We start from the raw sequence: 15,169 nt of genomic DNA on the forward strand, positions 1-15,169 counted from the left end.
CGTGTAGTGTACAAGTACTTGTATTAGCGTACTGGCACCACTGGAGGTTTTACTCACCTGTTTTAGTTACATCACTGATACAGTTGTTCAGCTCGTGGAAATAACGTGCCTGGCACCATTTTCCGTTCCTGTGGTTTGAAGATGAGTGGCAGAGAAAGCCAGTTCTTTATGTGTAGAGTATGAACTGCCTGCAGTGCTGAACAGCTGGGTTATACAGTAACATTCCCAAATCCCACGTTAGGTTTGGAAAGTAAGAGTTTCCCTTAACTCTTCCCAAAATACAGCAGAGCCCCAGGTCTAGGCTGGTGTTTCAGGCACTACAAAGTAATTAGCTCAGTAGTCCCAGATAAAAAAATTTAATCTTTCTATAGAAACAGTGCACTGTGTTACAAATGGGTTCATTTGGTTTCCAGTGACCCTCATGGATGTCCAACAGCAAAGTGTCTCCCTCCCCCTCCCCGCCCTGGTCCTTTTGTCCCCAACATAAAAACCGGAACACAAAAGGCACCGAGCAAGAACAGAACTGCGACATGACAACAGAGATCAGGATGATTACAGTGTTTGTTAAACACCATCCGACCCATCGGAACCCTTACTGAAAATAAGCTCTTTAAAAAACCAGTTTGGTGTTTGACTCCTCAGTCGTTATAAAGCAGGGAAGGCTGAATCCAGCACTGCACACGGAGCTCATTTACAAGGGCGTGAAAAACTGCAGCCTTCCACAGGTGGTTTGTACAGGTTGGGTTTTGTGGCTGGGTTCTTAGAAAAGTATCAAAACCGGAGAACTTCCAAATCTATTTACAGGGGTCTGTTAGTTACAGTGTTATCACATATAGCCTCAGGTCTCTCCTTCATGCACACAGCACATGCAGTTGTAGAAACAGCTTTCTACCTTAGAACAACACATGGGTATCGCACTCATCTCTTCACTGCCTTCAACTCTGAAATTTGAATAGAAGGATGCTTCGTTATTTAGGCATTGTCTCTGCAGGCCATGGAGGATTCTGAGAGTATGCCTTAGGTTTGTAATGCGTACAGGGGCTTTATAGACACTTTCCTCCTTTTCTTAGTCAAGAATCAACTCCCAGCTCTCAGAACACTGAATTTATTCTAAAAGAAAGGAAAACTAAAGGAAAAAAAAGGAAGAATCACCCCAGACCTATTCAGGCTGTTTCTTCTACTCACAGGAATACAAAAGCTTGGACTGCCGTTAAGAACACCAGGAAGGTCTCTCAAGCTTTTTGTATGCGTCAAGGAGGCACTAGTCCATCGTGCAGTGATGGGTATTTGCTTCCCATAGAATTCCCTGGGAATCTTATAGAATGAGGTGAGAACAACATGGTTTTTCTGCAAGGTGTAGGATGAATCTTAACCTTCTTTAACCTCCATGCCCAGTGTTCTGGTACCGGAGACTTGGCCTGGTGCGGGTTGTTCCAATGGCAGCAATAAGGAAACTGCTACATATGCTGAATTAAGCCCCTGCCCCACAGCATCTCCTAAATTTGGACTCTTAATACGAGCAGAGGAAAAGGAGAAGGAGGGAAGGAATCAACTTCTGGTACTGTGTTGGGTTTCTTTTCCTGATGAGCCAGGTGACAGTGCTCACTTTGGGTGTACAGAAATGTAGGGATAAATTGTTGTTTCTGCTAATTCTAAGTTAATTTGAGAGGTGCAGGATTCCCAGTGGGGAAAGGAACTTAAATTTCCATTTAGAAACAAGCCACACAAAAAACCTAGATCCAATTTGTACCAAGCTGTACAAAGCAACAATACAACACACAAAAACTGGGTGCTGTAGGAGTTTCTCTTGGCTGAGAACAGTGACACTCTTCACATACAAGCACTGCAGATGAATCCTTCAGGATAGAGTGGGGAATGTAAAAGCAACTCAGGAGCTCTGCGTCTTGTAGGTGTGCTTCCTCTGTCAGTTACCTTAGCTCCTGTCTTCAGATTTCAAAGCAAACTTCTCAAACACCTGGTAAAAATTCAATTATCCCTAATTTTCATAAATGTAGGCTAGTAGTTTTAAAATATAGGTATATATTTTATATATATGTATATATTTATATGCCTATGTATCTATCTGGTCCAGACAGATATAGACACAGATACTCTATGCACAGCAAGCCAAACATACAAAAAATAAATACTCTCACCCCTCTACTATATTTACAGAACAGATCTTATAATCCAGAGTTTTGTTAATAAATATTTCTAAGCTGCCTGTACAGGATTGGTTTTACTTATGTTGATGGATAGCCACAAAGCATAGTCAACATATTTACAAAATCTCTATAAATATAGTCTTAAAATAAAGCAATCGCTACCGAACCTTCAGCCGGGCTGGTTATGGACATTGAGTTAGTAGCTCAGCCGTCGCTTATTCACTATCACAAATGGGTAGTGCAACAAGTTAAAGTGTGTATAAAAGATTATACATACAAAACTCTCACATCCTTTGGATGTTTGCAGTTCATTATAACTTTGTGGTTACCCTTCTGCAACATAAATAACGATCAGAAAGAAGAAGCAGGTTCTGGGATCCAAAGCAGATTTGTTCAATGTGTTGTTTGGAGCAGCAGCTTCATCCTCACGGCAACCCGTCGTCTTCTAAGCTTAATGCTACACGCTGTGAAAGAGAAACAGACACACTTGAGAACATGTGTGATGTGATACTGTTCCTAACTTGTATCTCTTGTTAAAAATCTCATTGTTGTCCCAGCGTACTGGTGACAAGTTTATTTCAGGCACTGATGTTCTTCCCCTCCAAATGGGGTTTCTCACTCAAGTGTTAGCTGGGTGCTTTGCAAAGTTTATTGCGCTTGTGTATTGGATAAAACTCCTTGTGAGGGATGACACCTCTAGTGTGATCTTTCACACAATCTTTAGATATATAGGGCATCACCTACGTGTCTGCCTGCCTATAGAAGCTATATTGCCTTAACTCATTACTTATGGAGCTTTATGCTCTCTCTTAAAATACAGTGCAGTTATATCTGCTGGCACTTCCTGTCACCAGGGCTGCTGCTCCGAAGGAGGCACTGTTACAGACAAACTGCTCTACAGAAGGGAGGCTTCTCTCTCTTCTGCACAGGACTTGCTATCAAAATGAGTGTTTCCTTTTTGTAAAGCTTAATCTTGCCAAGGCAAATGTCCTTAACCTCTTACAGAACCTCATTCACTGCTCCTTGTGAGGAATCTGACTCATCTTTACACTGTTATTACAGAGAAAATACTCTCCCCAATTTGCAGAGAAACTCAAGATATACTTAAAATAGTTTAGCTACTTTAGCATTCTAAGCACAGATACAACAGAATCCAGTGGAGGGTGAGTAATCAGCTGTTACATATTGAGCTCTTAAGGCAGGTATGCTTGCTAGGTGTATTGATGAGGACAATTTACCTTCATTTGGACATCATATCTGGTTATATAGACCACTGTATTCTAAGACAAGTAACTGCATGAGCTGCCTAGAAGTCAAGGCTTCTGCCTATATGAGTGAATATTAAAGAAGTTCTTTTTTCTTGTCATTATATGGCAAATAACCAACACTGTAATTGGCTGGTGATAAATCTGCATCTAAACTCTCAGTAAAATGAATCTTCTCCATCAGCAGGTTCCTTATATATATATATAAATATATATATGAGGAATATATAGAGATACATATATATGAAGCATATATATGTATTTTTATATAACCCAGCAGATACTTACTGCTGGGTAGACATGTCCAATTTGGGCAGTCCGCCCAATGTGGATTTCGTCTTCATCTTCCTCTTCTGTTGTCTTCCTATACACTGGGTTATCAAAATTCATGCTTTTAGTATTCTTCCGTTTCCAGTTTCTCCAGATGAGGTATCCCCCCATGCACAGCAAGCCAATGACCACTGAGGAAAGGGGAATGAAAAGGGAAAGATAAGGCTGTTGGCCAGACAGGGATCTCCTGGGATGTTCCCATGTACATACCCATGTCTCAAAGCCAGGCTGCTATTCCCTATTTCAGCAGTTCCTGTGCTCCTTCCCACCCCCACCCCTGAAACTCAAGAGGAGTGTATTTGCATTAGCACATTGGTGTGATCTTCAAAGGTTACATCAAATCAGCTTACCGACAGGAATGACAATGCCAATGACAGCTGCTGTCACGGTGGAGTCAAAGCCTTGGTCATTATTCGCATCTGTAATTACAGAAGTTGTTCTGATCATTTAACTCATTCGTGCTGGTTTTAAAGCCACGTCTAAGGAATGGTTTATGTTGGTAACCATGTTTATGACAGCAGATACTGAGGGAACAAGGGGTTTAAACTGAAAGAGGGGAAACTGAGATTAGATATTAGGAAGAAATTGTTTATTATGAGAGTGCTGAGGTGCTGGCACAGGGTGCCCAGAGAAGCTGTGGCTGCCCCATCCCTGGCAGTGTTCAAAGCCAGGTTGGACACAGGGCTTGGAGCAAGCTGCTCTAGTGGAAGGTGCCCCTGCCCATGGCAGGAGGTTGGAACTGGATGAGCCTTAAGGTCCCTTCCAACACAAAACATTCTGTGATTGAATATTGTTCTGCCTATCAGAAAGCTTTTGTAATTAAAGAGTTTACAAAAAGTTGCAATAAAATCAGTACGGAACAGACATGAAGCACACGCACCCAAACCTGGGCTGCTTCATCCTAGGAAGGATGCACAGCCTGGCCAGAAAGTACTCCTGCCCTTGCAGGATGCAAACCCCACACCAGGAGGGTGCCAAGGGTCAGGGAAGTGCTCGGTGCAGTGTTACCAGATGGAGAAGCTCTGCCCAGCAATGAGTGAGTGGTTGCACTTGTGCCTTGTGTTTTCAAGCACACAAAAGAAGGGCGGTTTGACAAAGCATGATGTTTAATGGATATTCCCTGCATGGATCAGAGGATGGTGAAGAGTGCTCTTAAAACTCCTCAGCAGAATGCTTTTTAGTGCTGACACAATTAACAATTTACTGAGCTGTCAGAAAAAGAATGTGGATCAGAGCCGTCCTCACAGCTCCTCTGCAATTATTTTTCTTCTTTCTTTGCAGCTGAGGAGGTAGTGAACACGTACAGCACTCACTGCTGCAGCCCGCCTCAGCGTGCAAGACTGACGCCAAAACTCAGCGCTGGACTTACAGGAGCAAAAACCCCACAGTTCTAGGGGAAAATGATTAAAAATATATCATGAATGCACCTTTCAGGTTGTACACTTAAAAATGTTTGCTCGGAGCTTTTATAACGGGGGATGAGCACAGAAAATCTGGTTTTGCTAAAGTGTCAGGAATTGAGAGCAGGAACTAACTGTAGTTTTTCTTTTGATACACCAATTCATGGAACTTAACAGGCATTTTCTCCTTTTAAATACTTCCCTGTGGCAGGTTGTTCTATCCCATAGTTATTTACTTGATAACAAAAGAGACTGTTTCAAATGTGGACTATAAAATCTTCCATGATTTGTTAAAAGATTAATCATTGCACTGGAAAGAAATTTGCACAAAAAGAACTGAAAGACATGAATTTCAGGAGTTGGAATATGCTTCCCCACACGCAGAATGGAGCGTGCTCCATCGCTGTTCCTGAAACCAGGCACCCAACCCAAATGGGGGTGGCTGAATTTTGCTTTCCAGACGCAACAGAAACTGCCTGTTCTGCTCAGGGAAATGTTTAAGGCCAGAAAGATTTTTTTCAAGCCATCTGGATCTGTTTGAGGCCCTGAACCACAGTCCTGAAGGGTGAACTCTGCTCTCTGGACTAGATTTTGAGGTTTGGTCTGGAAAATCAGTTCAGCTTTTCTGCTCTCCTTGGCAGCAGGATCTAGAGGGGTCACCTGTTAGAGCTGAGGTGGTAGGTTGGTGTTTCATCACTCATTTCTGCCTTGGGCTGAAGTAATTCCACACGTCCAGCAGGGCTGAGGCTGGACAGGAGGCATTTTTCACCCACAGCTTGTGCTGGATCACATTAACAATTAAAATAGGTGAAGTGCCTTAGAATCATCCATCTTACAGCGTGCAGCACTGCAAACAGCACTGAAGCTGGGATGAACTGGTACTGGGCTCAAGGCAAGGACTGCTGTGAACTCTCAGGGCCTCATCTCTAGAGTCTGCTTGATGTGCGCTGGATGAAAATCTGATGTAAGTAAGTTCCCTGACATCCTGAGTGAGCAGGATCACGTCAGCCATCATAACAGAGATGTCTGTAGAAATAGTACCTGATGTTTCGTGCACCTGACCTGTTTCTAACTGTCCTGGATTCAGCTGGGATAGAGTTAATTTTCTTTCTAGCAGCTGGTGCAGTGCTGGGTTTCAGCTTCAGTCTGAGAACAAGGTTGATAACACACCGATGTTTTAGTTGTGGCTGAGCAGCGCTTACCCCGATCAAGACTTTTCAGTCTCATGCTCTGCCAGTGAGGAGGGGCATGGCAAGCTGGGAGGAAACAGAGACCCGACCCAAACTAGCCAAAGAGGGGTATTCCGTACCACAGCACGTCATGCCCAGTGTATAAACTGGGGGGAGTTACACGGAAGGCCCAGATGGCTGCTCGGGTCGGGCTGGGCATCAGCAGGTGGTGAGCAATAGTATTGTGCATCATCACTGTTGGTTGGTTCTTCTTCCATATCTTTTGTTATTTCCCTTTTCATTATTATTGTTGCTATTGTTATTTTTAGTAGTATTAGATTGTATTTATTTTAAATATTAAACTGTTCTTATCTCAACCCATGAATTTTACCTTTTTCTTCCCCAATTCTCCTCCCCATCCCACTGGCAGGGGTGGTGAGCAAGCAGCTGCATGGTACTTAGTTGCCAGCTGGGGTTAAACCATGACAGTGACACAGATGTTAGGTTAGTGCATGAGTTGTTGTGACACGGTGTATATATAGGAAAAGAGGAATCTCATTCTCTTACAGTGCTGTGATAAATTGCTGTTTCCAGTGGTAATCTCAGAGTCTATCAGGATGGACGTGGTGGAAGGTAAATGAAAACTCAAGGTGGTAATTGTAGCTTCTGATACAGCTTTGGGGACAACTTCAGTGGTGTTATTGGCGCTGCCAAGTACAGGTGTGATGGTCGTGGTACCAGCAGTACGTGATGCTGTGGCTGTAGAAACCAGTACAGTAGTTGAAGTCACTGGAAGATCTGAAAAACAAGAGCAACAATGATATTTGGTTAAAGTCAGTACACAAAGCAAATCGCAAATGGTGCTATAAACCTGGGGAGGATCGTTATGTTTAATGATTTAGAAGCAAAGACCAAATCCCAATTCTATCTACCATGCAGTCAGACTATCGATAGGTCTCTGCCTGAAGCTACAGAAATGATTTCCTGAAGTCAAGCTGAATTTATTAACAGCAATAAAGCATCTGGATGGAGGGTTGTTGAGAAGTTAAACAACTCATGGTTTGGTCTGTTCTTTTCTCAGTACCCCAGAAGACAATGGAACTGAATTTTGCACGTTAGGGAAAGCTCACCGAAACCACTTGTCTCTTCAGGATATTATCAGCATTGACTGTGGCCTCTCCAGATCCAGTATCAACATGGCAGATCGTAATGATTTATTGACCATTCACACTTTTAGTGTTGGGTCTTATCCTTTCTTTCTCTTTCCTCCTGTATCTTTTTCTTATGCTTTGCAAACCAAGCAAGCTTTCAGTAAAGGGCACCACAATGCTGTGTTCAGAAGGCAGCATGTGGTGGAATAGAAAAGCCAGCATATTCACTGTATGATTGGTTGGAGTAGCACAAGAGTGATGTGATCGTATTTACCTTTGAAGCATTTTTTCATGTCAGGACCCAGCCACATGTTGTCAGGACAGGCACAGGTGTACTTGGGAGAATGGGGAGAGATCTGAGGTGCAGGGAGACACAAATACTCACAGCCTCCATTGGGCTGGGGGCTGAGCTCGCAGGAATCTGGAGCTGTTCAAGGATGGAAGAAAAGACAAGTTATTTTTCTAATTATTTATTTCTTGTTCTTGGCAAAGAAATAGCAGTTCAAGAAGACTCTTCCACTCCCTACCTCAATTAACTGGGCTGCTTAAACACCTCTACAGTTTGGAGTAGAGTGAGACCTTACACTGCTGAGAAAACTGCCCCAACAGGAGACAAATGGCAGGCAGCACAGTGACAAAGGTTATCAGAGGTGTTAATTAAACAGCTATTAACAAATTGCAGACTTCTCAATAACTGCTGCTGAATTAATCATGCAGGAACTTCAGACTTTAGGCACTGATTTCACATTGTTACCTGTGCTTTCTCTCTCATTGAGGGCCACCAGGAAGCACTGTGTTTACTAGCTCAAATAAACCTCATTTAGGCCTTACCTTTGGGCTGCTTTAACTCGTGGAATACCACAATGTCATGAGGATTATTGAGGTTTTCTGCCAGAATGGAGATGTCCAAACCATTCAGCCTGTTGGCGCTGAAGATCGCTTCATTCTCCAGGTCAGTCCAGAACACTCTGTCCTGCAGGAAACATCACATTCCTGAACTCAAATCCAACTCAAGTTGGATTAAACTCCAGTAGTCTGTCACTGCACTGTGTTCCTACCCTGGGGCACCTCTGGTTCACACCATGGCAGCTTTATGGGTTTTTTTTGGGCACTGGCATTTTGAGTGTTCAAAAGCACAGCGATCCTGCATGTCTACAAAGTGCTCAGCCATTTTAGTAGCTATGAGACTGAGATGAGGGAGCAGAAATTTGGTTAAGTACAGAGTTGCATCCATTCCATTTCTCAACTGTTTGGTTCTTAAGACAGGCTGGAGCACAAGCAGAACCAAAAGGCCACACCAAAAACCTTTGTTTTGCTGATTTTTTCTTCCCTTTCCAAAGTTAACACCTGCCTGAACAGGTATCCATGAAGAGGCCAGTGCCTAGAGCACACCTGGGAGATGAGTATCTATTTATTAACATCTTTTGCATGGCATACTATGACTGAAGATAACTGGTCAAGGAGGTACACAGGAATGGCAGTTATCAAACTGTATTTATTTGCTTGCTCAGCTATGTGTGCTGCTGCCTGCTCAACCCGCATGTAATACAGTAAGGAAACCCACATTACTGAAGAACAAGAGTTATTTATTGAAATCATAATGAAATAAAAGAATTATCAAAAGCAGAAGGGTTGTCTGTTATTCAAATCAGCCATTCGGATGAGGAAGGGTGTACCAGAGGTGAAATAACCCAAGAGATCCTTCCAAACGCTGCTGTGAGCATCAAAGTAAAGAGCAGCATTGTCCTGGGGAAACCTGTGCCCAGAGTAAAATGCCCAGATACCATAAACATTGCATGGGAGGAGTAAGGGGTTTATGGAAGAGGGTTTTCCTTAGTCAAAAGCCAACCTATTAAAGTGACATGAAGAGAAAAGGAAGGAGGCTGATGCACCCTGTGGCATGGAGCCAACCAGACACCTTTCTCTGCTATAGCTTATCTAAGTGAGGGGTCAAAGTTGAAGCTTTTGTTCCCATAATTGTTTAGGTGATCACAGAAGGGAGCTTGGCTACAATAGAAGACTCCGCTGTCCTAGGCTAGTGACATTTGGCAATCCTCTACCAGGGCAGGAAGAGCTGGATGGGCTCTCTGCTTCCACCCAGCCACAGCAGGAATTTCAATTATGTCTTCCATAGCCCTAGAATACTCCTGAGATAACATGGGGAATGCAGTTTTGAATGCATGTATCTCATATATCAGATCTTAAGCATGAGATACAAACTGCAAGGAAGCTGTTTGTTAGCCATGGGCCCTGCTAGAGGGTAGTTCTGTATGAGCTAACAGCAGCAATGTGGATGCCCATTTAGGTAGTAATTTCTGTAGATCTCAGCAGGTCCAAGTTCTTCCCTGATGGCATTTGAGGGCTGGGATTGTACTATTTAATTAATTACTGACTGCTTTTAGTAATGCTGCAGTGTGACACTCAATGGTAACAAAAGTACTGAATCTACAGCTCAGGGGGTTTTCAATGGAAAACACTGAAGTAGGAGGTGGGAGCCCTTGAAGATGAGCTTATGTCTCTGTAGGATTAGAGCTGTAGTTCTGGGGACAGGGAGGTTGCCCTGATATGTGGCAGGGTTTGTGTGTGTGTGTCACACCTGGAGCAGTTCAGCCTGAAAGAGAATTGGCTGACGACCCCTTCAGTACCAGGTGAACACGCATCTTTGTAATGCCAAGTACCCCTCCCTCAGCAACGCACTGGTTCCAGTGACTGCAGGGGGAGCCCTGCCAGGCCTTTGCTGCACAGATACTCCCTGGCCTTTGTATGAACACTTGGCTCAATTCAAACCAGGGAAACCCCATTTTCCAGTTCTGTGGGAGGTGTTATGCTGGGCACCACTATCCTCATGGATCCACTCGTGCTGCATTTGGTAAAAGCATGATACGACCGACACATTGCTCCTGATTAAGGGCATTAGAGAATACTTTCCCCCACTGAACCCACACCAGGTTGATCAGTTTCTGCAGCAGCGACCGCCCTTGCTGAGCTTTCGTTGCTATGCAAAAGGCATAGCCTCTTGCAGCCTCCAGTCTGTTCCGCAGCCACTTTTGACTCTTACCTCAAACACTGCTAAGCCAAAAGGATGGCTCAGATCATCCACAGAAGAGATCAGAACTTTCCTGTTGCTGCCGTTGAAATCAATGCAGGACAGCGAATGCAATTTGGAGTCTACCCAGTAGAGACGCTGATTCAGCAAATCTGAGAAGTGAAACACAATGAAGCAGAATTACACACAGCTCCTGCACTCTTTTTCTCTTGCCCAGCATGTTTTTCCCGCTGGCAGCATGACTAATCTCTTTATTATTGGGCCCTATTTTTTTTTTAACACTAGTTCTGATTTTGACTCTGTGCCCAGATATGCTGGGATAAGACCCTATAAATAAGATTAAAAAGGAGGAACATTCTGTTGTGTGTGGGGAATGGCTGACTGACAGCTTTGTACAATGAGGTCCTTTTGTTACCAAGAGGAGCAGGTCTGGGCTTCCCAGAGTCACACTCATCAGTGCCTGAGGGAGAAGCTTCATCTCTCTCAAGACTGTTCAGTCCTTGGCCTCTTGCTGGAGGACAACTGTGATTCAAATGAAACACCTCTCTGAAGGAGCTGTGATTTACACATTTTCAGGGAAGAATCATCCTGGGTCCCGAAGCCTTGCTGTGCTCCAGGTGGGGGAAGGCTGGTGGGGGGGACACTCCTACCAAAGCCAAACAGGTTTTGGGGAGGGTGCAGGTCAGAGGAGAAGGGAAGGATTCAGTGTTACTTAGAATACTAAGCACTGAATTTCTCTTCCTGGAGTAAATTCACTCATTTTGGATGAGATTCACTGAACAGAATGCCAGTGGAGGAGTGCCAGCACAAAACAAGTTCTGTAATTAAACAAGTCATTAATTAATTTCTTAATTACTAAAGGATAACATTATTTGTTCACAGCAGTAGCACTTCAACACCAGCACTTTCTCCTCCATCCTCGTCATGGCCAGAATTTTCCGATACAAAACCAAGCAAAGGACCTCACATTTACATGGTGTCAAACACAGCTGTAACTCCAGAGGAAGGTGTTCCCTGTAGTACCCTGAGAGCAGGAAATCTCCATTCTCCTGATACTTGGTGTGCAGTGAGAGCGACCACAGCCCACTGTGGGCCAATAGGATCATACAATGATTTGGATCAGAAGGGACCTTAAAGATCATCTTGTTCCAGCCCCCCTGCCACAGGCAGGGACACCTTCCACTAGAGCAGGTTGCTCCAAGCCTTGTCCAACCTGTCCTTGAACACTGCCAGGGATGGGACAGCCACAGCTTCTCTGGGCACCCTGTGCCAGTGCCTCAGCACCCTCATTGTGAAAAATATTTTTCCTACGATCTCATCTTGATCTCCCCTCTGGCAGGTTAAAGCCATTTCCCTTGTCCTGTCCCTACAGGCCCTTGTAAAAAGTCCCTCTCCGGATTTCCTGTAGCCCCTTTAGACACTGGAAGCTGCTGTAAGGTCTCCCTGGAGCCTTCTCTTCTCCAGGCTGAATCAGCCCAGCTCTCAGCCTCTCTTCATAGGATGCAAGGTACAAGCCAAGATGGGTTCCATCTCATCACCCTGAGCCTGACTGGCTGGGCAGGCATGTTGAGGTGAAAGGGGCTTTGCAAGCCATGTGTCTTCCCTTGATGTACACACTGAGTACTGCCTTTGTGCAGTGACAATTTTGTTTTCACAATTAACAACAAAAATGAATTGATGTCAGCCACAGTAGGTGCTGTAGCTCTTCTCTGAGCTCTTACCGAGTGTGATGCCATTCGGCCACTCGATGTTGTCTGTCACCAGCACTTGCCGCCCCACGCCATTCAGGCCAGCCTTCTCGATCTTAGCTTTGTCTCCCCAGTCAGACCAGTACATGAACCTGAAGGAGAAAGATGGAACAACACAGTAAATTGGACTCTAGTGCAAGAAATCTGCACTAATAATCAGGGTAGAACGTGCCCTGTTCTCTCTTCAGCCTCTTCAGTGAATCCTAGTATGCACCTAATGGAGCCACATACTGCTCCACACGTTCTCTGCACCAGAAGTGCAAGCTGTGGCCTTTCAAAGACTCAGTTGAACTATCTCAGCAGTCCTATTTCAGTTCAATGGATCTATCTTAAAGGGCACCTGAAGTCTTGATGAGGTTAAGAACCACCCACAAGTTTGTGAGAGAGGCAGAAAGATGACTGGAACATCTCCATTGGCAAAGGGAGTGTTTGTGGTCTTCACACTTACCTCCGTGTGGGATCAACAGCAATGGCTCTTGGCTCACTGAGGTCACTGTTGAAAAGCGTCCTCCTCCTGCTTCCATCTGCAGTGGCCACTGAGATGGTCTTGTTTCCAGAATCTGTCCAGTAGATGTTCTTATGGACCCAGTCTATTGCCAGTCCTTCGGGAGAGTTCAGCTGGCTGTCTATCAGAATCACCTGCTCGGCGGTGTCACTCGCTTTGTCTATGTAGGCACTGCAAAGACAGGACTCGTCATGGCACTGATGTGGCAGAGACAGGGCCATGCACACGTGCATGGGGTTGTCCCTCAGACAAGCTGAATGCCAGGTAGCACCTCTGCATCCCCATGGAAAGAAAGTGCGTAAGTTGCCGCGTGGGTGACATAGAAACCTTTATGGCACACAGTGCTGCAACCTTCAGCTTTCCTATAGCTTGTTCTTATTTCCCTACACCTGGGTGACAGGCATTTCTAGAACAGGGAGCTGGTGTTCCATTTTTCTACCTGCTTCCTGCTGTAACTGCACAATCATAGAATCACAATCCAGGAAAACATTTGACTTCAGGCACGTTGATTTCAATAGCATCAATTCATGGGATTTATGGACATTAGAAATATAATCTCCAGTTCTCAGCCAAACAGAGTTGAATTCAGCATGTAAAGAAATGTGCTTAAATGTACTGCAGAATTAGGACCTGTGTAACTAATTATGATTCATCAAAGGATTCATGGAGCTGTACTAATTTGGCAAGTGATCTCATTAGATACAAAGAAAATGTTCACTAAACATCAATGGCAGCCTCCACATCTTTCCAAACGCTAATGGAAGGCAGCAAACTCCACATGGATATTTCATAAGAAACTCAGTGTTGCTCCTACAAGCACACAGGCTGATTCTGCACTGTTGCCCCTGCACCAGTATCAATTGCACCAAGGGAACTGAGATGGAGTTAAGAGTTTGCATGCTTAGTCTGGCTCTTAGGTCAATTTGGTACATCTTAAAAAAGACTGTTGTTTCAGTTTGATGAGCAGCATGTGTTCTAACTGCATAACTCCAGGCCAGGTAACTCCTCCTCAGTGTTAACAGTGTGTTCAGTACTTCATGTCCACCACTGCGGAGAGCTGCTGCACTGTACCCTTAGCCTCACTCACTACCCTTGGTGGGGAAGCTGAGAGGGGCTCCTGTGGCTTTCAGAATGGGAGGGCTGAAGTACAGGTGACACTGCAATTCTCCCAACAACTAAATCTTGTAAAAGATCTTCTGACACCCCAAAGGGGACATCACCTCAGTAGGAGAGGAGCTGGAAAGGCAAGTGAGGTGCATTAAGAAAGATGGGATGTCTTGTCAGCAATTACCTCCTGTCCCAGTTTTCACACTGTGACAGCCTCTCAACTATAGACTGCTTTTCCCCAGAGGACTCCAGCAGGTAAGTCCTGTTCTCTGCTGGAAGGACATGGTGGCCTTTTGTTTAGAAGTGTTCAATATTAGTGATGGTAGCAGTATCTTAAACAGTTGAGAATTTACAACTGCACAGCTTGCTCTGCAGACAAGGTGAAACTTACAACAAAGCTCATGCAAGTAGCATTAAGAAAGAGAAAAATCCTGCTGTTTGGAGAAAGACAAAGGCTTGGTATAGCCATGTCCAGAGTATGCATGCTGTTCAGTGGCCCCCAGTGCCCCAGGGCATTTGCTATCAGCTGCAGAAGGAGCAGTGGGTCTCAAGTAACTGTGTGTATGCATACAAAACCCTTACCCACCCTGCCTGTGCCTGCAGAATCAGGCTCTGTGAAAGCAGCGTTCTCCTATGTTATCTCCCCATTTTCAGAGCCCCACAGACTCAGGGTACCTGCCGAGCTACTCGAGTGCTTCATACTCAGCACATACTGTGCAAATTTCCCTGCCAATGGCATGGGAGATACCAGAGTCTACAGAGACCCTGCCTTGGCTCCCACACACTGAAACCAATCAGCCTTTGCCTGATCATTAGCTAAAATCCAGAACAAATCACTGTAGAAGCTGCAATAGGGTGCAATAGCTATGCAAATCAGAATATACATGGGAGATTTTCAGCACATAAATTAAATACATTTTTAACTAGGCACACTCACAAAGCCCTGGTACATAATACTGTGATGGATGCCACAGAACAGCTCAAGGAGGAAGGAGAATTATAGAATGTGTGCTGTGGCCAAGTGCTGTGAATTTAAACCTAGTCTACCAGAGTCTACAGTGGGCAGCCAGTACCTGTATTGCTGCCTCCTTGCTCCCCCCATCTGCCTCCTTTGTGCTTTCAGCCCCTTGTGGTTTCACGTACAGCAAGCACACAGCACAGCAGCAGTCTCTCACAGCACTGCCTGGCAATAGTATGATTCAGTAAACAGGAGTCTACATGTAATTGCACAAATGCAGCAGGATCTATTACTGACAAAAAGCTTTCCTGCACTATCAAACCAG

At 44.6% G+C, this 15,169-nt stretch overlaps 1 protein-coding gene across 3 annotated transcripts in view; it reads right to left on the bottom strand.

The window, feature by feature from the left end:
• Positions 1-340: 340 nt before the first annotated feature.
• The window catches only part of LRP8 (LDL receptor related protein 8), a 197,525-nt gene continuing 182,696 nt past the window's right edge, over positions 341-15,169 (bottom strand). For all 3 annotated transcript variants that reach the window (XM_062623188.1, XM_062623187.1, XM_062623189.1), the window contains 9 exons: positions 12,723-12,950; positions 12,248-12,366; positions 10,539-10,678; positions 8,312-8,453; positions 7,755-7,907; positions 6,897-7,127; positions 4,111-4,179; positions 3,719-3,891; positions 341-2,629 (listed from right to left, as the gene is read on the bottom strand). In XM_062623188.1, the coding sequence (XP_062479172.1) occupies positions 2,591-2,629; positions 3,719-3,891; positions 4,111-4,179; positions 6,897-7,127; positions 7,755-7,907; positions 8,312-8,453; positions 10,539-10,678; positions 12,248-12,366; positions 12,723-12,950 (1,294 nt within the window). In that variant the 3' untranslated portion in view covers positions 341-2,590. The remainder of the gene's footprint in view (positions 2,630-3,718; positions 3,892-4,110; positions 4,180-6,896; positions 7,128-7,754; positions 7,908-8,311; positions 8,454-10,538; positions 10,679-12,247; positions 12,367-12,722; positions 12,951-15,169) is intronic.

The sequence above is a fragment of the Pezoporus occidentalis genome, unplaced genomic scaffold, assembly GCF_034315485.1.
Source record: "Pezoporus occidentalis ecotype Australia unplaced genomic scaffold, CSIRO_AGI_Poc_V1 ctg25, whole genome shotgun sequence".
NCBI classification, from domain to species: Eukaryota; Metazoa; Chordata; class Aves; order Psittaciformes; family Psittacidae; genus Pezoporus; species Pezoporus occidentalis.